Source organism: Uloborus diversus, chromosome 2, assembly GCF_026930045.1.
Source record: "Uloborus diversus isolate 005 chromosome 2, Udiv.v.3.1, whole genome shotgun sequence".
NCBI lineage: Eukaryota > Metazoa > Arthropoda > Arachnida > Araneae > Uloboridae > Uloborus > Uloborus diversus.
In genome coordinates, this window is record NC_072732.1 from 1,109,951 (window position 1) to 1,134,481 (window position 24,531).

The following is a 24,531-nucleotide window of genomic DNA, read 5'->3' on the forward strand; positions in this document are numbered from 1 at the left end:
ACCGAGTTACCGAGTACTCGGCCTTTCACTTCTCGACCGAGTTACCGAGTACTCGGCCTTTCACTTCTCGACCGAGTTACCGAGTACTCGGCCTTTCACTACTCGGCCGAGTACCGAGTTACCGAGTACTCGGCCTTTCACTACTCGGCCGAGTACCGAGTTACCGAGTACTCGGCCTTTCACTTCTCGGCCGAGTACCGAGTTACCGAGTACTCGGCCTTTCACTTCTCGACCGAGTTACCGAGTACTCGGCCTTTCACTTCTCGGCCGAGTACCGAGTTACCGAGTACTCGGCCTTTCACTTCTCGGCCGAGTACCGAGTTACCGAGTACTCGGCCTTTCACTTCTCGACCGAGTTACCGAGTACTCGGCCTTTCACTACTCGGCCGAGTACCGAGTTACCGAGTACTCGGCCTTTCACTTCTCGACCGAGTTACCGAGTACTCGGCCTTTCACTTCTCGACCGAGTTACCGAGTACTCGGCCTTTCACTACTCGGCCGAGTACCGAGTTACCGAGTACTCGGCCTTTCACTACTCGGCCGAGTACCGAGTTACCGAGTACTCGGCCTTTCACTTCTCGACCGAGTTACCGAGTACTCGGCCTTTCACTACTCGGCCGAGTACCGAGTTACCGAGTACTCGGCCTTTCACTACTCGGCCGAGTACCGAGTTACCGAGTACTCGGCCTTTCACTTCTCGGCCGAGTACCGAGTTACCGAGTACTCGGCCTTTCACTTCTCGACCGAGTTACCGAGTACTCGGCCTTTCACTTCTCGGCCGAGTACCGAGTTACCGAGTACTCGGCCTTTCACTTCTCGACCGAGTTACCGAGTACTCGGCCTTTCACTTCTCGACCGAGTTACCGAGTACTCGGCCTTTCACTACTCGGCCGAGTACCGAGTTACCGAGTACTCGGCCTTTCACTACTCGGCCGAGTACCGAGTTACCGAGTACTCGGCCTTTCACTTCTCGACCGAGTTACCGAGTACTCGGCCTTTCACTTCTCGACCGAGTTACCGAGTACTCGGCCTTTCACTTCTCGACCGAGTTACCGAGTACTCGGCCTTTCACTACTCGGCCGAGTACCGAGTTACCGATTACTCGGCCTTTCACTACTCGGCCGAGTACCGAGTTACCGAGTACTCGGCCTTTCACTTCTCGGCCGAGTACCGAGTTACCGAGTACTCGGCCTTTCACTTCTCGACCGAGTTACCGAGTACTCGGCCTTTCACTTCTCGGCCGAGTACCGAGTTACCGAGTACTCGGCCTTTCACTTCTCGACCGAGTTACCGAGTACTCGGCCTTTCACTTCTCGACCGAGTTACCGAGTACTCGGCCTTTCACTACTCGGCCGAGTACCGAGTTACCGAGTACTCTGCCTTTCACTTCTCGGCCGAGTTACCGAGTATCGATTATGTTTTAAGAAGAACCACCGACACATATGTAATGAATTTTGAACTTATTGGAATAGTAGTATAGACCTCCTTGTTTATATAAAAGTTTTTAAAACGAAATTCCTGCTGAAATTTAACTACGCATCATATAAACAATTTTGTTTGTGTCAAAAATTTTACAAAAAAATTATTTTTTAAAATTAAAAATAAATAAAAGTTATGATTAATCAAGTTGGAATTAAAAGAAATTACAGTAAAATCCTTCTAATGTGGACACTAACAGAACAATTTTTTTTTTTGTCCACAATAGAGGTGTCCGCAGGACAGGGGTTTAATAATGTTATTTGCAATGGAACTGGGGAATTAAAAATTGTCCACATAAGTCCATTAGGAGGGATTTCACTGTATACCAATCAATTATAGTTCTAGTCCGCCAAACATAAATGATTTTTAAAAGAAGATAAAACAAATGTGCAGGAACACTGCAGATCCCCCCCCCCCCCCCCCCCCCGTTACAAGAAATGTCTTATTCAGTCCCATTTTGTGCATTGAAAAAGGAATTCCTTGTAACGCCAAAACACGTGTCTGAAGTGTTCCTGCACTGTGCTTTTAACGTTGTTTTATTTTCTTTTATTTTTTAAGCAAAGGTATTTTTATGTTTTTTATAACTAATTTTTGTTTGTAGCAAAAATCCATTTTTAATATAAAAATTCCATATTTTCTATACTTACCTTTTTTGCATAATTGTTAATAAATAAGTTTTATTAACTTTGGGGACATTAAAATAGATTTATTCCATTGAAGCGTTACAAACGTCATTATTCTCAAAATTTAAATTTGACTTGTAAATTTTAATTGTAAATGATTGCAGAATATAATGCTTGCTCTTTTTTATATATAAATTTTAGTATCTGTCTTGGACAATATTCAATTTTTTGCGACTACTCGGTATTGGCCGAGTATCTGATCAGAATTAGGCCGAGTACCGAGTACTCGCCAAATTGGCCGAGTACCGAGTAGTTACCGGGTACTCGGTGCGTTTCTAGTCCTATCTTATATAATGAATTAAAACCTCTGTAACTTGACCACTAATGTACACCAGCTTTGGTTTGGAGTATTGTAAAAAACCCTTTGTAAGTTGACCACTTGGCAAAAGCATTAAGTTGTACTAAAATTTTAATCGGTTATGCATCAAATAAGCAACCAGACATTTTTTTAAAAAAAAAACCCAATGAATACTATTTATGTTTCTATCGAAACACGTTGGGCTTATGTTAAGTCCCAGAAAATGTGCCAAACTTCGTTATGGAGTTATTTTATTGAAAAGTAGATTGTTACAAATGCTCAAGAAAAAATCAAATTAAGAATTTAAGCCACTTGTTTTAAAGTCATGTTAAACAATGAAAGTGATATTCAGCAAATTACCGCTCATTAGCCAGGGCTAAAGCAGAAATACGTGAAATACACCGCCAGCTCAGTCATTTCCAGCCGAGGACTGCAGTTTCGTGCTTATTGGCACTCATCAGCCCGGCATAGGAAAGTGACTGAGCTGGAGATGGAAAACCTCTTAAGGAAGCCAAGAGTGCCAAACAAACTGGTAGCTAATACAGAATTAGCACTGACCAGACGAGTGACCGAAGCAATGGTTCGGTTCAACTCGAATATTGAACGCGAGGCAAGGTATATTCAGTAAATTACCGCCCATTAGGCAGGGCTAAAGCAGAAATACATGAAATACAACGCCAGTTCAGTCATTTCCAGCCGAGAACTGCAGCTCATTCACTTCCTATACCGGGCTGATGAGTGCTAATTAGCACGAAACTGCAGTGCTCGGCTGGAAATGACTGAGCTGGCGGTGTATTTCACGTAATGAAAGTGAGTTTAAAGTATTCCAATTAGTAAAAAAATGAATGCATGGGGCAAGAAATGACAAAAAATAAAAAAGAAAAACAGTTTTCGTTACTATCCTCTATAAGTTGACCACTCCAAGTTGACCACCAAAGTATTGCACCGCAAGTGGTCAGCTTACACAGGTTTCACTGTACAGTATAAGAAATACCTTCATAACACTGACCTATAAAGCACTATTCTCTATAAGGCACACAACTTTTCAGAAGTAAACAATAAGTTTTTCAGCTAAAAAAAGTACTCTATTTTGCCCTCCGGCCAATTCCCATCTTAATTCAAAGCTTTTAAATGATGATTAGGATTCACTGTTGAAAAATACCAGGGTGTTCTTGCAAATGCAGCTGTTATGCAAATCTTGAAGCTTGCAAAAATGTACAATGATGCACTTTCTTTTGATATATATTCATTTGTGATTGATAATATATGCATTGAATTGTACAGTTCGAGCTTTAATACTCATTGTGATGAATAAATATTCTGATCTGCAAATATATTGATATATTCTAAATATTGTTTTTTAAATTTGAAATCATTTTGTCACAAAATGCGAAAATAAGCAAAGCTTTTTTGCTAAAATGAAAGATTAATTAAAAAAACAAACAAAAAACTGTATGATCCAAGAGAGGAAGCAGTATTAAACTTAATCTTTTGTAATCTCTGCTAAGATGTTTAAATTACTATTAAGTCCAACGAAACTTAGTCTCAACAGGCATTATGTCGACCTAATAAATGCATTACTGGAAGAGGGTACTTGGTACATTTTAAAAAGTAAATATGTTTTTTCTTATAGTAAGCAAAATCCAAGATTTTTTATTTTACATTTAAAAAAAAAAAATCCTGGAGATGAGAGGCACATTGAGGCCTTGCGAAAGATAGAAAAACGTGTAACATTTCAGCATTTCTGCAAAACATATCCCCCAATTTTAGCTTTTATGCTAAAGAACGTTTGAACCCAGGTTAAACCCTCGCACACCCTCTGGTTCTCAAGTGTGCTTTTTAACGGTCCTCTACTGTTTTGGGAAAAAAGCTTTTGCAAAATGACAAAACGTTGATGATGTAACAAGGTTCGTTGATATATATCTGATATTTATTTTGAAAATATCATGATATTTTGATAGTTATTTTTTGAAATTTGATATTTTCAATGTAAAAATTATATTAATCATATTAATACGCGTTTATTTATTATTTAAAATGACTAACAGTAATACTCGATATTTAGATGGTGTATTAACTAACCTATCATAAATATAATATGTTTATATTGTATCTGATACAATGATGTATTTCTGTGATATTTACAGGGAACACATAAATTAATCAATAGTAGTATGTAGCACGTAATTAGCTGTAAATTTACTAAGCATATGAATAAAAATCTCAACGTCCAATATTGCAGCCGATATCAGTATAAGTTGTGAGTAATAATTTATTTTTTAACATTAAATTGGATTTTGCAAATAATTGTAACATTTATATAAAAATACTGTTTAAAGTACACAAATTTTTACATGAAATACATATTTAAGCATAACTAATGATATAAACCTTAGCTTTAAGTCCATATATTACTACAATAATATAAAAGATTAATCAACAGTGATTTGAGATGCATTTACTACATTCAAAGGCTTTAGTTTGTGCTGATTGAAAATATGGGATATATATCAAAAATATCGAATATTTTGGGTGGTTTTGAAAATATCATATTTTCGAACTCTGTTAATTACTAAGCTATTATTTTGGCTATCATAAACTTTTTCCACCTTAAGGCTTGACTTCAACATAACGCGGTGCACTTGATTTATATCGCTTCAAAGTTTCGTATAACACGGTTTCGATGTACCAAGAAAAAAGGGGTCCAATTTAACACAATACATATGGTCATTTCAGGGGCGTTTTAGGGGGGGGTCAAAGGGCCAGCTGACCCCCCTGTGACAAGAATTTTATCATGGTTTTTATCAATGTTAACCTGTTTTTTGCTTCTTTATGTAAAACATTTCTTCTCGGCGCGTCATCATAGTTTAACGGATTGACTGGGTTCGTTTCAATGGGCTATTGCTATTTTTATTTATTTTATCTATGTTTTCTTTTTTTGTTTTTGTGTTTTTGAAAAGCACAATCATCTCTATTTAGCTTAACCATTAAAAAATTTTAGCGAGGGGGATTTGAATGGGTTTTCATTTTGTGGGGGGGGGGGGGGGGTCACAATCACCCTTGAGGGGATGAGCACCCCTGCTTAAGAGAAGCTTTTTTGCATGGGAGATATAATGCCAGCCATTGAAACTTGACCCCCCCCCCTTACAAATATTTTTAGATCCACCCCTGGGTCATTTGATTATGACAATATGTGATTATATATTTTCATAATGTTGTGTGATTTTTGTTATGTACAATACATAAAAATAAATAAAATAATTAAATAAATAAATGAAAAAAAAATCTCATATAACACGATCTTGAAATAACATGGGACAAATGAACCTTGTTATATGAGGCTCTCCCGTCTATGTTCCAAAACATTGTTGGATCTGTGGCATTGCAAGCTGAAACTATTTTTTCATTTCTCTTTGCCCCTACATGTTTCTAACCAGTCTTGCATAATATAGACGAACGCACGAACGGCGTTTGCAGAAAATTTTTGGGTCTGCAGAAACGTTTTTCAAACTGCTAACGTTAATGAAAAAAAACACTTTTTAAAAAATAATTTAAAAAAAAAAATCCCAGTTCATTTCTGTAAAAGCCTTTCTCCAAAAGCCTTTTAAAGCACGTGTGTGAAAAAAAATTAATGGTTTTGGTAGTTTTCTTCAGTTACTGAAAAATAATAACTATATGTTATTGTAAAAAAAATGATTTAAAGCACTTTTTTTTTTGTCTCCTTCATATTTGAATATAAATTTAATTCTTTATTCACAAGGGTGAGTTAGGCCAAATAATTATTTGCAGAAAATTTTCCAGTTAGGATTTGTGTTCGCAGAACGCTTTTCATTTTATCTAAGTCTGTTTCTAACCGGATCATGTTTTCTCTAGGATGATTTCTTAAACGGTTCGGGACTGTCTCCGGAGAAGGCCAACGCTTCCAGAATCCTGCGCAGCAGAAATTCACAGCTGACCGATCAGGAGAGCGACAGCGGCACAGAGACCCCCGATTCCGACGAGGTCAGTGGCTTATCATCTTTCGTGGGTAAAGATGGAAAACCGAAACTTTTGGGGGGTTATCTACGTACTGGAAAAATGGAAAATTTTCAAATTTTTCGCATATTAGAATATTTCAGAAATTAACCCCTTCCCGCTCGCTCCCTTTATATTGCCTTGCTGGGGTATGCAATATTAACGCAACAAAACTATTCATTTATTTTGCCCGAAATATATTTTATTTCTCTCTTTATACACTAGATGGCAGCACCAGTCCATTTTAAATGTAATTGCAGATTTTAAATGTAATTGCAGAGACGCAGAAAGGAAATTTGGTACTAACTTACCAGATTGTGACGTTGGCCTCTGTATCTCAAGCTTTGATGTTTACCACACAAGAAAAATTCACTTATCTTTACTTATATTACACAAGAGATTAATAAAATTATTTTTTAATGTTTAAAAAACATATTTCTTAAATTTTTGCTACTTGCTTGGACTTGATTGTTGACATTTCATAAAATTTTAAATTTTTTTTAAAATTTCAATCTAAAAAGTATTGAAAATGAAAAATTGAATGCACACGTTGGTCATACACTTATTTTTATATCATTTTCTTAAATAAAAAAATAGACACTTTTATGACCATTTTCTTGGGGTTAATAATGCAGTGAAACCTCGATTTTATGTTTCTGGAAGGACTGGACCAAAAAAACATAAAACCCAGGAAAACGAAAAAAAAAAAAAAAGAAAAGAAAAAAAAATAAGGGCAGTAAAGATGACTCTTTCAGAAAATATAATACATACTCTCGATATCTCGAACACCTTGATATGACGAAAAATTATTTTCCCCTTTGATTTTGCGTACTTATTTAATGTTATTTTTTATTATTATGTTGCAGAGTTTTAATCAAAACCTTGTTATTTCGAATATTTTTTGAAATCAAACAATATTTTTCTGGAAAAAACCGCAGTTTATTGTCTTGAAGCAGCGCGAGGAATGTTTCCAAAAAATTCTCACTCCCTTCATTTTTTCTCTCATGGTTTAGGAAGGATTCGGCGAAGCTTATCTGCTGCCACCTTCACTCTAAAGCCTGGGAGTGTCAGAATATTTCATCTTCTTAAAAAGGGGAGATGAACCGGAAACCCCTTTAAAGACGCAGGGAATGGTGCAATGCTTTGTGCAACTTCTTTTGTTCAGGGCGCTCGAAACTTGTTTGAAAACGGTTCCGCAATTTGTGGTAACCGAAATCTTTGATAAGTTTAGTGGTGGTAAATCACTACATTTTGATACTTTACTAGAGCGTCCTTTTTTATTATTTTTGGCTCATTTAAAAAATTGAAATTTTTGTCATTATATTAAGGCCTTTTTTCAACTTTCATTACATGTTTCCATTTATTTTTAACTACAGTAGAAGACCGTTATAACTCCGACCTATATAACACAATTCTCTATAAAACGCACTACTCTTCGGAAGTAAACAATAGGTTTTGAAGTTTAAGAAATCCCTCTGTTTTGCTTTGCAAGCATTAGAATTGTAAGGCAAATCAAATTTTGAAATAGTTTCTCTTCTTTCCATCTTAATTCAAAGCTTTTAAAGGAAAATTAGTACTTACAGTAAATAGAAAATACCAGATGGCTCTTGAAAATGCAGCTGTTATGCAAACCATGAAGCTGGCAGAAGTGCAGGATAATGCACTTTCTTTTGATTGTGAAACATATTTATTTGTGGACAACTAATTGTAATATTGGTGCTTTAATACTCATTGCAGATAAAACTCATTCTGAAGTGCTGATATATAGATAGATTCTGGATATTGATTTCGAAATTTGACATGATCTATGTTATGCAAAAACCTGTATAACCCAAAAGCTCTGGTCTCAAGGTGTGCGTTATAATGGTCTTCTACTGTATTGTGACTAATTTTTAGAATATTATTTTACTATCTTACCTTGTTATCTCAAACTTTTTTTACCGTTCCTTTGACTTTGTGATATTGAGAGTATACCAGGGTTGGTATTTTGTCCACTTTTTTGTAAAAAGTCGCCGGAAGAAACTGAACAAAATTGGACAAAATGAAAAATCAACTGATTATCCATACATAAATTTATTGTTATGGTGTAATAAAATTAAGATATAATTCTAATACATTATATATTATGAATTAATCATTTAATTTAAATAGAATGATTGTTGACTTTAGAATTTAGTAATTCCAAAAAAAAATTTAATTACACATTGGTGAAACTAATTTTCGATCATGATTTACTTAAAAGTAATAAAATTTAACAATGTAAATAAAATATTGGGTGTGATTACACTATTATGTATCACAATAAAAAAAATTAAACTCAATGGAAAAGTCAAATGAAATGCTTGGAGACGTACATACAAAATGAAGATTCATGAACTAAAAACATTTTATTACTGTTATATTTTTCGAATTTTTACTGATGTCACCCTATAGTAAAATATTTATGTACTCGGCATGTTTTAATGGATATGTTAATGTCATACAAATAACTACTTAAATAGGATTGTGGGTACTCAGAACAGTCTGCCGGAAGAGGCTATAATGAGCAACGGAGTAGATAGCTTTTAAATGGTCATTAACCCCTTCGGTCGGAATTATGAAATATTTCACCAAAAATTTGATATTTGGTACACAGTGTACTATGGTAAAGGGTATCTTATAGACAAAATTTTGAGTTTGTAGGAGAAAAATTAAGAGTTATAGTACGTCCAATATTCCGGACTTATATTTTTGAAATCAATATTTCATTTACAAAAACGATAAAATACCAAACAAACTTCATTATAAAATGTTCCTCTCAATCCTTATATGTCAGTGTTGTCAGTCCCAAAGCGAAAAATTATTTCAGATTATAATAAGCAGAATGTAAAGAGTCAACTACAAAAAAAAAATCAACTGATTAAATCAATTATTAAATGATTGGCAGCTGTTTAAAGTGGTTGTCTGGTATACCGGACACCTGGTCTGAAGGGGTTAATCTTCCTTGGGGACTAAGAAATTGACTAGCTGGAAATTGACTAGCTCCACTATTCTATCTAGTTTCAGAATCCGTTGCTTATCATCACATTTGTATTACGAACAGATTTAACTTCATGTCAACGTTTCTTTTATTAATGTCTAGTAGTCCCCCCCCCCCCTTTTTTTTTTGAAATATTATTTTTAATGTTTTGAGACTCCAACAGTGGCGGCTAGTGCCTTATTTTAGAGGGTGGGCTCGCTGTATTAAGTTTTCTCAATAATATTTATACAGATACAATGCAGAGGACTGCAGTAAGTAATGCTGAACAACATAAGATAGTCCTCATTGCAGTTGCTTCATTTCGAACTTCTCTTCTACTTCAAAGTTGAAACAGGGTTCGTACGCTCCTTCAAAACTCCTCCAATACTCCTTCATTTAGGAAATTTTTTTGAAGGGCCCTTCAAACTCCTTCATTTTGGTTTTGACTCCTTCTTTTTTAGATCAAGACTACATAATCGTCCTCTATGACAGTAATTTAAAATACTTCAATCGACGATAACTTAGCTTTGTCACAGGAACGAAGGTATTAGAGCGATTTTAATTTAGTAATTTGATCTATTTTTTTCATAAAGTGATTTATAAATTGATGTGATTTATAAATTGGTTATAGAAGTCATTAAAGTTGAAAGTGAAAATATTATTAAATGACTAAGACATTTCATAAGTGAATTAAATCATGCTTAAATGGTGCTTGGCTATTTTGTCAAGTATTATGATCATTGCTTTTACCTCCACCACACTCTCAGTAGCAAAAGTCAGCGTGTTCAATATTTAAATATTGAAAATACATTAGTAGATGTACTATATTAAGTGATTTTGTTAAAAAAGCAATTGTTTAGTAAATTGCAGTTTTGACATTGTAGAAAGAGTCATCCACAAGTGATGTCATGCCTCGAGGGGAGACGGTTTCATGAAATTGTGACAAGGGGAAGAGAGGGTGCCAAAAAGTGACATCACACAGTTAATATAACAATATGTTTATGAAAAATAGGACATGTGACAAGGGAAGGAAAAAAGTAAAGTGTGACGAAGGTTGAAAGGGTTCAAATCTGTTGAAAAAAAGTGACGAAATTTATATATATAAAGATTGCCCCAAAGTACTCCTTCAAAATCTCATTTTACTCCTTCAAAACTCCTTCATTTAATTTATTAAATTGAGTACGAACCCTGTGAAAGAGCACACAAGGAAAAATATTGCTTATTTTAAAACATTTTTTTCTGCTTTACATACTTCCGAGAAAGCTTAAAATGCCGGAAATTCCATCAATAACAAATTTGCAACCTGGGTTCAATTAACATTATTAGCATACGAAAAACCCGATGGGAAAAACGTAGATTCAGGGGACATAAAATTGGAGTTACACTGTATTTTCATTCCTTTTTTTTTTTTTTTCCTGCTGAGTATCCTGCATGAAATCACTAATTTTGACAATACAAGCTGAAAGTTAATTTGATTTCCCTGAGCACCAAGGTTTTCTGCTGCTTTTCTCACTGAAAATATAAATATATGCTGGACAGAGTTATGTCAATAACATTAATTAGTGGAAATGTTATTAGTTAAAATTTTAATATATTTTCCTTTATTGTGTGTGTATATGTGCTTATAACTGCATGTGATTTTTTTTTCTAAGAAAGGAAACAATCCCTTGTCAAACAATTAAACAATTAATTTAGCAATTTATAAAAATCATAAACCCTACTCAAAATTACGTACCAAATGATAATTGGACTAAATTAAATAATTTTTGGTGTTTTGAACTTGGAAATCTACTGGAAAATAGAAATGAAAAATTGAAAATTTCTAGTAAAAAATTAGGTGTTCAAAAATTTGTAATACTTGCACTTGAATGTTTATTTTTAATGCTTCTTTTTTTGTCAGTATCCCACATGAAAACATTAACATTCTTCATACAAGCCTAAGATAACTCGATTTCAGTGTGAACCGAACTATTATTTGCTGCTTTCTCCATTAACATTGTTAATGCATTCACGGTTTAAACTTAATATATGTATATATATATATGATTAATATAAGTTTGCAAATGTTTCAGTACAAAATTTTAAGGAATTTTAATTTAATGTGTATCAAATAAAAAAAATGAAGAAAGAGCAGCAAATCTCACAAATTGCAAAAAAGCAAATTTCTGTCAAAAAATTCTATTTAACAATTTACAAAAATCACATTTTATTAAAAATGAATGGTTGATTGATGGTTTGAGTAATTTAGATAATTTTTAGTGGTCTGAGCAAATAAAGCTAATTTTTTTTTTTTCAACAGTAGAAGTTTTATGTAAATTTATGTTTAAAAAGAAAAAAAGAACAAGGATTGCAAGAATTTTTTATTGTTTCATCACTTTTTATCTTGACTTCACAAGTCATCTTCACATCTCTAATCATAGACAAATTTTTCTATTATTCTGTTGCATATTGTTTCATTCAATAAAATTCCAGGAATTGGATAATTAATAAGGCATTTTTTAATGTGCATAATATTTATGAACATCCCCAGAAAAGCTGTATGTTGTGTTTGGTTCTTGAATACAATTCTAAAATTTATTGAAAATTTTTCAGATGCCCGTTTTGGACAGAAGCAAGAAGAAAACGAAGATAGCCAAGAAGCCGGCACCAAAACCACCTCCCGTACAGAAATTATCACAAGCTCAAAAAGTGGCTAAAAGGGTAGATTTATTTATTTTATAATTTTGAGTTAAATCATAGTTTATTCAATTCATTTTTCTTTTTTGAAAAAAGTGCTATTTTATGAGATCTCTCTTTTACAGAATACGATACCTTCCACGCCACAAAGCAGCCAAAAGTCTCAGACTAAGAAGGTATGTCCTTTTTTATGTCCACGGTTGAACCTTGGCAGTTTATGCGAAGAACGATTAATGTTGTGTTATTAGGAATTTGTGGACTTTCGTGACATTTCGTGATAGCTGTGAATTTCGTCATTCAATAATGGGGTCATTTCCAAAATTTTAAAGTCTTTTTTTCCTGGAAGAGCATGCTGAAAAACATAGGACAGGGCCCAATACAGGCTGATTTTGCTACCGTTTTTCGGTACCTTCACAAAAATTTTGTTTTGGAATAGGTACTTTCACAAAAATAAAGTAATAAAATCAGTAGCTTCACAAAAACATCGAAAATTTCACAAAAATTCGCATTTTAAATTTTAAAATTTGTTTCTCTGTTTAAAACAAAATGTGCTTATTAAATAAAATTCTAAGCAGGTTTACATGAACAATCGCTTAAATAGCAACTTTTTTTGTGGTATTTTAACTCATTTTTAGCTGTTTCTCGCCAAAGTGTATTTATGCAATATTATCGCAATCTTTTAACATGTTTTGGAGAACTGTTTTTCTCATAATTTCCAATGTTGTACACATTACATAGCCCATTAAGCTGAAATTACGGTATTTTTGGTACTTCTTAGGTTTTTAGCCCCCCCTCCCCTCCCCAAAAAAGGAAACCTGTTAAAAATAATACTAGATGTCATTTACACTTTTCGAACTAAAATTTCACTTGTTCTACTTCTCTTTTACAAAAATTAGGATGCCTCTAAAAGTTCCCAAAAAAAAAAATGCTGATAAAAAAAAACTTTCACAAAAATAGAATGATGCAATACTTTCACAAAAATAGGTAGCGAGAAAACTATCCTGGATTGACCCTTGTAGGATATGATCATTTTTTAAATAATTTGTTTTAAAAAAAATTTAACCGGTGCGCTTTCATTGTTTATGTTTCTGCCGATGACATCACAAATGATGAAATGCCATTCGCAGAACGTAATATTTAATCTGCTTCTTTACTCACGTGTACTGGCAACGATAGGGTTGATAGCAAGCATAGAGCGCAATATTTAATTTGTTTCTTGATTATCATAAAGTGGAAACGTGGTAGAAAGATGCGGCAAAGTGCATCATTTGTGACGTCATCAAGACCACGCCTTTTTTCAAAAATCGGACATTTAGAAAAAAATAATTAAGAAATAACTGTTGGGAAAAAGAAAGTATTTTCTGGGTCCATGTTTTATTTATAATTTATTTATTTATTTTTTTTTTTTTTTGCTTATTCTATCATTTTCAATCAGGGTTGGCAAGGTTTTGGACACTAGGGTAAAAACCATGGTAAAAACCCGTCCTGTCCGAAAGTGTCCAAAACTATATTTTTAGATAAATTGTATTCTGTGAGAAAACACCAAAACAGAATAAAAATTATCAAATTAATGTTTTATACTGAGCATTAATTCAATGAGAACATTCAACTTTTTTATGCAGCTGATTTATATCTAGTTACATAGAAGTTGAATTCTTGATTAAAATCAATTTGTATGCATGAGTTTATTTAGTTATTATTATTATTTTGATATTAGTAACCAAATTTCCCTATGTTTATGCATGTGTGCAAATGAAAGCAGGGTTGGCAAGGTTTTTACCATACTGTTCAAAACCTTGTGTCCAAAACTACTTTTTGAGAAACTATATTTTGTAAGAAAATATGAAAACAGAACAAAATGTCTTTTTTTTAAAAAAAAATATATTTATTTTATGTGAAAATTCAGGTATAAATAGTATAAATATATATGCAACTTATTTATGCAGCTGATTTTAATCTAGTTACGTAAAAATTGAATTCTTCATTAAAATTCTTTGAATGCAAGAGTTTTTTTCTTTCCATAAACCAAATTTTTCGACTTGTATGCATGTGTACAAAAGAAAATGTCCAAAATATAGTGCAATAATTGATTTAAATGCAATAAATTACAACTTTTGAGTTACAGAATGTACTATATTAAAAATATGAACTAAAAAAAGAATAGCACAAGTTTTATAACATAAGTGTTTAATTATCAATGTCTTGTTCTTTAATCTATAATTTAAAGAACAATTTTTGTTAAAACATCATGTAAAACTTATGTGCAAAAACCATTTAATTTTTTTTTTCACCTAAATATTGCACATTTAATAACATTCCTTTGAGTTATAAATGGAACTGAAATTAACTGTCTTGGTAGTGTTGTGAATTTCCTTTCATAACTCTATCAACTGTTACATAAGGAAGTTTTTATGTAATAGTTATTGACATTTTTTTAGTAAAATACTTTTCAAATGAGCATTTTGCAGGAAAATATTATCCAATACTCATTAGTTAAACCTCATTAATATTTTGCAGTAAATATGAATTGATAGCATAGTTTTGGACAGTTTAAGACAGTTTCGGGAACTTTTGGACAGTTTTACACGGTAAAAACCACCTGTCCTGTCCTAAACCAGTTTTGGACAGAGAAAACCCAACCCTGGTTTCAATGACTAAAAGTAGCACTTTTGACTGAAGGAAACAACCCCATTCTGCATATCAATCTCTGTTTTCAGCAAATTGCAAGCATCTTAATTTCTATGCTTTTAAGTTCTCTTAGAAATTGATTACTCTATTTTTAAAACTATTTATAGAATTTCTGGTGGTTGTTTTGGGGCATTTAGTGCAGGGTTGGCAAAAACCCGGGTTTTTTTAAAAAAGCCCATGGACCCAGGGTTTTTTGGGTTATTTTAAATAAAACCCAAAAAAACCCAACTGAAGTTGGGTTTTTTAAAAGAAATGTGGGTTTTTTTGTCTTTTTTTAGGGAAAATGTGGGGTACTTATAGCATATTGTAGCATAAGTATATGGACAAAGTGCAAAAATTATCTTCGGGTAAAAAGCTGGAAAATTAGTTAAAATTCAGAGCTTTCTGAAGAAAAGTATGAAAGACGAAAACACCCAAGAATGTTAAAGTTTCAGATTTTTTAATTTTCCTTATTACCAACAGTTAAGGCAAAGTTACTTCTCGAGTGATAAAATCTATTGTTCGTTTTCAATTACTACGTTTTTTTTTTGCATTTTACTTTATAGTATTTCATTTTGTTATGCAAAACTACTGTAGAACCTCAATTAGTTTAAATCCCTTTTTACTGAATTCCAGCTTAATCAAGACATTTCTTTGAATTTTATGTTGCCTGTTTTTCTATTTCTGTGTACAGGGTAAGAAATATTAAACTTTTTTGAAAATAATGAAAATACTGTACCTGTTCTGTTTTCTGTAGACCGTTGGAAAAATCTGTTTATTTCTAAAAAAATTACCTTGTGTTTATTCGAGATTTGTGACGTGTTGGTTAGCAGAAAATAATTTACATGAAAGTCTTTTAACTAGATTAGTTTCCTCTGTACAATCTACAAATATTGAGAAAATCAGACGTGACAGGACTTGGTCAAGATAATTTCAGTTATTTATTGACCAGTTAAAGAAAAAAGTTAAATACATTTATTTAAAATCTTTGAAGTATATTTTTAATGCCGTTAAGAGTTAAGAAATACTATTAAAGCTCAAAATTCATTTTTTGTGTTCATTGTCTGTGGTGAAGAACAAATAAAAAAGAAGTTTAAATTGTGAAAGTATTTAAATTAATTAATTTTTTTAAAAACTTCTCACAAAATTTTAAAAAACCCAAAAGTGGGCTAAATAATGGGGTTTTTTAAATGGGTTTTTTCAAAAAAACCCATTGGGTCCAACCCAATTGGGTCCAATTCGGCCAACCCTGATTTAGTGCCAACAGCCTGGGTGGGGGGAGTATTGGAGAAAAGTAAAGCAGAAAAGAGCTCTCAGGCATATAATGTAACACAACTTTTATTTTAATAGCTCATAATATTAATACAGCACAGTCACGGAACACATCTCCTCAATCGAAGAAGAATTAACCTATTTTCCATTAGAGGAGAGATTAGCATAGAAATAATCAGAGGTGGCAATTGGGACTGAAGGGAGGGGGGCAAAAAGAAAGGAAAACGACAACTAAAAGACGTAGGATTTTTAGCGGCAGCAAAAGAAAGAAAAAAGTACATAATTTTGCTAAGGCCAGTTTTTTAGAGCATGTTCATTAATGCAAATTTAACATCTTAACTCACTTTTTTTCTTATGATTTTGAGAAAGACTAAGTGTTTCTTTCCCCAAAGAAACACTTAGACATGAATTAGACTGACATTATTTACCCCAAAGTATTTTGAGATGTCACAGCAGGGCTCGCCATATATATCATGATATATATCTGATATTTATTTTGAAAAGTCGTGATATTTTGATATTTCCGATATTTATTTATTTTTTGACGACGGTATTTTCGCTACGGCTTTTTTACTTGTATTTTATATTCAAAAAATTATTAGTAATGTAACAATTTTAATTCATATTAAAAGTGCCTAATTGAATATTAAACATTGCTCAGAAAAATATAAAATGTCTTATGACTGCATTTCTGAACCATATAACTGTAAAAGTAGCTAACAGAAGAAAAATGAGTAAAACAGCTATTGTTAAATTAACTCCATTAGAATTGATAGAAATGTAAAATGAAATATTAGATATAAATATAAAAGAAACCTTAATTTTAAGTCTTCATATTGTAATTATAATGTAAGAAAATAAAGAGTGATTTGAGGATGCATATACTATTTTGAAGAATTTAGTTTGTGCTAATAGAAAATATCGGATATAATCCGATGTATATTAAAACATCGGATGTTTTCAATATTTTCGAAAATATTATGATATTTTCGAATCCTGTGTCACAGGCACTTGATAATAATTTCATTAAGCAAGTATTGCTTGTTTTAGTTAAACAATTGATTTACTAATATCTAAACAATGAATACACAAACTAAAAGTGGCTGCTTGTGCTAAAAAAAAACAGATATACAAAGTAAAACGAATTGTGATCTAAAAGTTTTTACGCTTCTGCTTTTTCTATAATTTCTAGTTTTCATTCCTAAATTGGAAAAAAAAAAAAATTATTTATTTTCATTGCAACAAAAAATCATCTGTTTTTCTCATTCGGGAATGACATTGAAAGTATTGCGTGAAAGATTTCCTGAACTGAATACTTCTCCAAGACATTACTTTTGCCCAGTATTTCCCCAGACTGTGTTTGCATCATGTTTAAGAAATTATTTTGTTTAGCAAATTGGCAATCTGATGTAGTCGATTCCCGCTACAACGCAATTCGACATACTCGAAATGGCTATAACGCGATTTTTTCCACGAGAAACGAATTTTACCAGTTAACACGAATCTTCCGTCCACAACACGAATTGTTTTGGGAAGGAAGTATCAGCTCCGTTATTGGCTACTAAATATTGATTTCATGAATGCTGTTACATCCCTTTGAACATCCCTGACAGTGTGACATCGAAAGTTCCCACACCAAACTAGTATAAAGTTGATGAAATATAATTAGACCTTAGTGGGACCTTCATCTAAAGTTTGTGAAGCTGGGAAGAAAAAAAAAGTTTCTGATTTAAAAAAAAGAACGGTTAAGATTCTCGATATGCTTGAATAGCGGGACAATGTGAATCTTCCATATGTACACTTAAAAGTCGAAACAAAAAGATATCCGTAAAACTTAGTTTCGATACTGAAGCTTGTAGAGCAATCTAGAAAAGTTAATATTAAAATCGAAGCTGTTCTTGTGTTGTGGATTAAAGAGATCAAGGTCAGGGGCTGTTGCCACAAATTGAAACGTTATAAAAGAAAAGACGAAGCAACCGTACTTAAAAATGTATTAGATAAGAATAACGATCTTATCAAGGAGTATAAATCATCATTATCTTCATTTTTTAACTCATAAATATTGTTACTGTATTTTCTTCTGTACAGCACTATTATAGTGCAGCATTTTACTATTACTACATACTGTGAGTACCTTTACCATGTTGTTTTATTTTATGTCTTTCCCTCGATCATACATTTTATGCATTTTGTATTTCATGTTGAACTGTTTTTTATTCTTAAATACAGTAAAAGTTCAATTCTTTATGTAGGAAACTAGTGTATAGTTGAGAAATGCTTTAAAACAGTTATAGGGGTATTTATAAGTGTCTAAAAGAATTTGGTATGCTTCTGAAAAATTTATATACACATGTTTTTCCACAACGCGAAATTCCGACTTACTCGAGGAGTCTTGGAACGCATCCCTCGCGTAAGTCGGGAGTCGACTGTGTATTATTCAGCATAAATGTGTTTGATCACAGGGTTGTAAGAGTTTCGGCCAGTGGTGGTTTAAACCATGGATAAAACCGGTTTAAACCAGCTGGGATAAAATCAGTTTTATCCAGTTTTGGCCACTTAGATACTTATCAAATTTTAAATGAAAACCAAATAATAATTTATTAAAAAGAAATGCAAAACAAAGCATAATCAATCATCTTTCATTATTTATCTAGTATGTTTTACATTTTGTAGAAATGACAGCATGTTTAGAAGATAAGGTTTACATAAAAAATATGCAGTAACATTTAAAAAATAATAATAAAGTGAAACATTATACGCTGAATAGATAGATTTTAATTCTCACACACAAATGTACAAAGTATTTGAAAGTATTTCAAGTAATTTTGAAGAATTAATGCGAGGAAAAAAAAATTCTTTTAGAAACATATACAGGCATTTTTTTTCAAACAAAACTAAAGGTACAGGGGGGAGACACTTTTAAAAATTAAAAAGCAAAACTACTGAAAAGTTACTATATTTATGTTACAGACTGTTTTGTATTCCAAATGTCTTTTGTTTTAGTTGTGAGCAATTTCAGTTATTCATTTTGAAGAAAGTTGAAATTTGTTCACTACTATTGTTTCAAGAATGTAAATTACTTCACCAATATTATATTTAATTAACTAAAATTGCTGTGCTTAATTAAAAAGTTTCCAACTAACAGATTTATTAGTTACCAAACACACATCTCTCACATACATACAAATTAGAAGTGTATTTTCATGTAATTTAGTTATGGCCAGTTCTTTGGTGGCCAAAGCCAGTTTTGGCCGGTTTTAACCAGTTTTAGCCAGTGGCTTGGATAAAATCAGTTTTGTCCGGCCAAAACTACAACCCTGTGATGTGCCTTACCAATGTCACCACTGGTTAAGAATCACTTTTTTAGAACGTGAATGTTTTTGTGCTCTTATTTTCTTTTAACTTAAAAAAAAATATGAAATTTAATTGTTAAAGTTTTCCTACATTGAGGTGTTCATTTTTTCAAACTAGGTTTTGTCCCCTGTGAAAGACAAAGAATTGTTTAACCAGTTGGTAAGCAAAATGTTTTGTTTGTACTTTTCTGCTCATAAGATGAGACTATGTTTAAAAAGAGAGTAATTATTCAACTGTTCTTTTATTTTTTTCCAACTATATTTTGCTGGGAGAAAGTGATTTGTGTTATTTCTTGTTAGAGACGTACCGAGTACTCGGTAACTACTCCATACTCGGCCAAATTTTGATCAGATACTCGGCAAATACCGAGCAGTCATATAAAATGGAACAGTGTTGAGGCAGATTTTACAATTAATAAAGAAGTGCGACGGTATAATATACTGCAATCATTTACAATTTAAATTAACAAGTCAAATTTAAATTTTGAGAATAATGAAGTTTGTTATGCTTCAATGGAGTCGATCTTTATTTTAATGTCCCAAAAGTTAATAAAACTTATTTATTTAAAATTTGTCAGTGGAAAAAATATGAAATTTTTATATTATGTTTTGCGTACTGGAACTATAATTTGTTTTAATTCCAACATGATTAATCATACCTTTTATTTATTTGTTAATTTTAAAAATAACTTTTTTGTAAAATTTTTGACACAAACAAAATCTTTCAAATAATAATTCGTGGTTAATCTTCAGCTGTAATTTTGTTTTAAAAACTATTATATGCACATGGAGGTCTATACGACTATTTCAATGAGTTTTAATTCATCAAGTGTGTGTGGGTGGTTCTTCTTAAAACATAATTGGTACTCGGCCAAAATGCTACTCGGTACGTCTCTGTTTCTTGTAATATTTTCCTTTCTCTCACAATCTCTTTACAGGTGAATAAATGTGTGTTCTATTTGCTGGTAGCCGATCAAAAGAAGTACCTCATAAGAAAACAAGGTGATATTCTTTGTTTCCATAACATTTTCGGAGTCATTTTAAAGAGTCATTTTAAACCCACCGACCATTTTATGAGTTAGCTTGAGCCATGTGGTATTTTTTTTTTCTTCCTCCTTCAGCTATCATAGAGCACGTGTTCAAAGATCACAACTACAATGCGACGCTGTTCAAAGAAGTGATTGTGGCTGCCGGGAATAACCTCAAAAAGGTAGATTTCTTCAGTTACTGATCAACTGATATTGATTCTATCATGTGATTTAACATCTGAGTATTTTCTTTTCAATTAAAATCACTTTGGATCAGGGTTGGCAAGTTTCTGCGAAGGCGGTTAAAACCACTGGTTAAAACTGGCATGGCAAAAACCACTTTCTGCCACTTTGCGGCAGAAACTGGCAAAAATTCACAAAATGAAAAATAAATTCTTGATATACAATATAAAATGCATGGAAAAAATAATTGTTAACCAATGCATTGTAATCTCATTACAAAATTATCACAATTCCAAATAAAATGTTACATTGTTTGGACCCTGCAATTGCCTCTTAGAAAAGGTGGTTTCAAAAATCTAAATAGGTTCTCACTTTAATACGCGCAAATGAGAAATTTTAGAATATTCTTGAAACAGAAAAGCTAGCAGACAATACTAACTAGACGGGTTAAATATTTATTTCAGTTCTCGCTCAACAATAAGTTAAAATAAATATTCATCATGTGGGAGAAATAACCATCCAAAGTTTTAATTAATTAATTAACAAAGACGTTTCCGATTCGATCCATCGCGCTTCGAAACCATGCTTGCCACCACTTAATTACACACAAAAAATTTTATCAAAATCGGTCCGGCCGTTTAAAAGCCTTATGGTGACAAACGTTCGCACAGAAGATTTTTATATATTAAGATTTGCACTTCAAAATAAATTTTAACTGTAATGAGTATTAAAGCACTGCCTATGCAATTTAATATATGTATTGTCTGTCATTCCCAAATAAATATGCTTCACAATGAAAAGAAAGTGAAATATCCAGCACTTCTGCTAGCTTCATCATTTTCAAGAGCAACCTATTTTCTAACTGTTGCCAAAATCGTCTTTTTACTTAGTCTTGGTATGTATTATTGGCATAGGTGGGGATAAAAATCCTACAAAAGCAATAAATTTCATGCTTTCTCCAGAGAAGCCTTGATTCAAAATTTTCATTATGATTACTTTTAATGTTGCTGTTGTAAGGCAATGTGTAACAATGGGTTTTATATTTAATCATTTAATGGGGAAATTATACATGAAATTTACTATTTTCCATCATAGCTTTTGTAAACTTAAGTTTTTTAGGAATAAATTATAGCCAGGGGCCAATCCAGGATTTTTTTCTTGCTACCTATTTTTGTGAAAGTATTGCATCATTCTATTTTTGTGAAAGTTCTTTTTTAATCAGCATTGTTTTTGTGAAATTTTAGAGGCATCCTAATTTTTGTAAATGAGAAGTAGAACAAGTGAAATTTTATTTTGAAAAGTGTAAATGTCATCTTGTATTATTTTTAACAAGTTTCATTTTTTTTGGGGGGGGGGAGCTAAAAACCTAAGAAGTACGAAAAATACCTTCGTAATTTCAGCTTCATGGGCTATGTACTGTGTACAATATAGGAAATTATGAGAAAAACTGTTTCCCAAAACAGATGTTGAAAGATATCGATAATATTGTATAAATACACTTTGGTGTGAAACAGTTAAAAATGAGTTAAAATACTACAAAAAGGTTTCTATTTAAGCGATTGTTCATAAAAACCTGCTTAGAATTTTATTTTATTAATAAATTTTGTTTTAAACAGAGAAACAAATTTTATATTTTGAAACGCGAATTTTGGTGAAATTTTCGATGTTTTTGTGAAGTTACTGATTTTATTACTTGATTTTTGTGAAAGTACCGATTTCAAAACAAGATTTTTGTGAAGGTACCGAAAAACGGTAGCAAGATCAGCCTGTATTGGGCCCTGATAGCCTATGTTTCTCCCTGATAAACGTAGCTTTCCATGGTGAAAAAATTGTTAAAATCGGCCCAGTAGTTTTGAAGCTTACCCCGGACATACATACAGAAGTAGCCATTTATACGTAGAGATAATATTCCATTTGCTTTAACTATTTACTTTTCTCAAAATATTGCGGTGTAGTCAGGGGCGCAACCAGGGGGGGCCACAGGGCCTGTAGCCCCCCCCCCCCCCCCCCGAACGCGAATTTAAACAATTTTCAAAAATACTCTTTTTTTTATTCAAATGAAGATGAACGCTTTTTGAGAAAAGGAAGTGGTTCCAAAGTAAGCAGGCAGTACTTTAAAGTTTATTCTTAACATGATTTCAATTCTGGCATAAGAACAATTAATGTTTTTGCAACAGTTTTTGAATAAATTGCAAAACTTAAACAAGTTTAAGGAATTTTACAAAATGATATTAATAATAATAATATATATATATATATTGATGTAAAGAGAGAAAGAAAGAGAGGACGTTGATAGTGTGTCGTGAAAAAAAAATTGTGCCCCGCCCTAAAAATATTTTCTGGTTGCTCCCCTGGGTGTAGTGCATTTTTAAGTGAATGTTTTTAAACCAAATGTTATTAGGCCTCTGTTTCTCATAAATGTATTTATATACACGCACACAAATATGTATTTAATGTGTATGTTCTACGGCCCACCTTCTCAGAAAAATTTAAAATGCTACCTGCTTGAATGTGATTCATCTCCTTTTCAGACTTTTGGGTTCGAGCTGCTGAGCGACAAAGACCAGAAAGATGCCTACATGCTGGTCAACATCTTGAAGCCGGAGCTCGAAGTGCACGAAATGAGTCAATAGTGAGTCCTCTTTCGCACTCTCTAGGGTCAATTCGTGGAAAACGGACTTTGTCACTTCATCATCACAGGAAATTGAGAAATCAAATGTGATTTTTCCAGCAGTAACATGTTTTCAAAGTAACGAATTATTATTTGTTTAATGAAATATAGATGCGATGTGTTGAGATACCAATGTCTCATTTTCCATGGGATGAAACCTTTATAAGCCTTTTTTCGAGCCCCCAAGTATGTAGTCAAGGTCTGTAATACTGTGCTAGTGGCAGGGACGGATGCAAGGGAGGGGCGATGAGGGCGATCGCCCCTCCCTTGAGGGTCTTCTCCACCTGTAATTTTTCGAAAATGAAGTACAAAAAACGTGAATTTAGACGAGTTTCATTGATGTTGGGAGAAGGGTGGTCCGTGTTTGGGACCCTATCTCGGAACTGTTTCGGAACTTAAGTCCAAAACCTTTGTGATCAATACTTTAAAATCAGTATGCATAGTAAAAGGTAAGTAATAAAAATCAATCGCCCCTTCCTTGAAAAATTTCTGGATCTGCCCTTGGCTAGTGGTGTCCAAAAACTGGAGCCGATTGCATATCCAAAATGAAGCGCATTTGGGAAATATTATGCAGTTTGTGCTGGGTAATACAGGTCTTCTCACAAATTCAGGGCACTCTGTTTTTCTCGCCTTTTTAGTACTTTGTCACTATTAATCATTTTTTCAAGACTTAGTTACTTTTCTCACATTTGCAAAAATAGGCAGGACTTGATGGGTCAGTTTTACTCTAAATACAATATTATCCTTCCAAAACAAGTCCTGTTAATCCGAGATACCTTAAAATCTACTCTATTACCATCTACAAAAGGAAGCATTTTTTTAAAATGTTAAGTATTGAAGAAGTGACACTAAGTGACTGGAGAAAAAAATGAGAAAAAACATCAAAAGTCATTGTTTCAAAACTTTATGATTGCTTGAAACAGAATGCGCAAAGTATGCGGGTACTCTTTATTTGGTTTTCTGAAAATTTAAAATACATATATTGTTCACTCCAATTCAAACTCCTGATAATCCATGGCCATTATCACTTTCAAAAAAAAAAAAAAATATCCGCCGATGATAAACTGAATGTAGATAAAGGCCCACATTTAAACTTAACAAGTGTACAATTTATTTTTTAACATTCATATTTTTTTCTTTCTGCCTCCCTTTCAATGGCAGCAAACCTTCCACTGTCATCGAAATTGAGCTAGTTGAAAACCAATTTTT

The 24,531-nt window shown here is 32.8% G+C and overlaps 1 protein-coding gene across 2 annotated transcripts in view; it reads left to right on the top strand.

Annotated features, from left to right (window-relative positions):
• LOC129217673 (non-structural maintenance of chromosomes element 3 homolog) overlaps positions 1 to 24,531 on the top strand; it is a 57,269-nt gene that overhangs the window by 17,505 nt on the left and 15,233 nt on the right. For both annotated transcript variants that reach the window (XM_054852002.1, XM_054852003.1), the window contains 7 exons: positions 6,334 to 6,462; positions 12,065 to 12,172; positions 12,274 to 12,324; positions 19,559 to 19,600; positions 20,379 to 20,442; positions 20,562 to 20,650; positions 23,183 to 23,283. In XM_054852002.1, the coding sequence (XP_054707977.1) occupies positions 6,334 to 6,462; positions 12,065 to 12,172; positions 12,274 to 12,324; positions 19,559 to 19,600; positions 20,379 to 20,442; positions 20,562 to 20,650; positions 23,183 to 23,283 (584 nt within the window). The remainder of the gene's footprint in view (positions 1 to 6,333; positions 6,463 to 12,064; positions 12,173 to 12,273; positions 12,325 to 19,558; positions 19,601 to 20,378; positions 20,443 to 20,561; positions 20,651 to 23,182; positions 23,284 to 24,531) is intronic.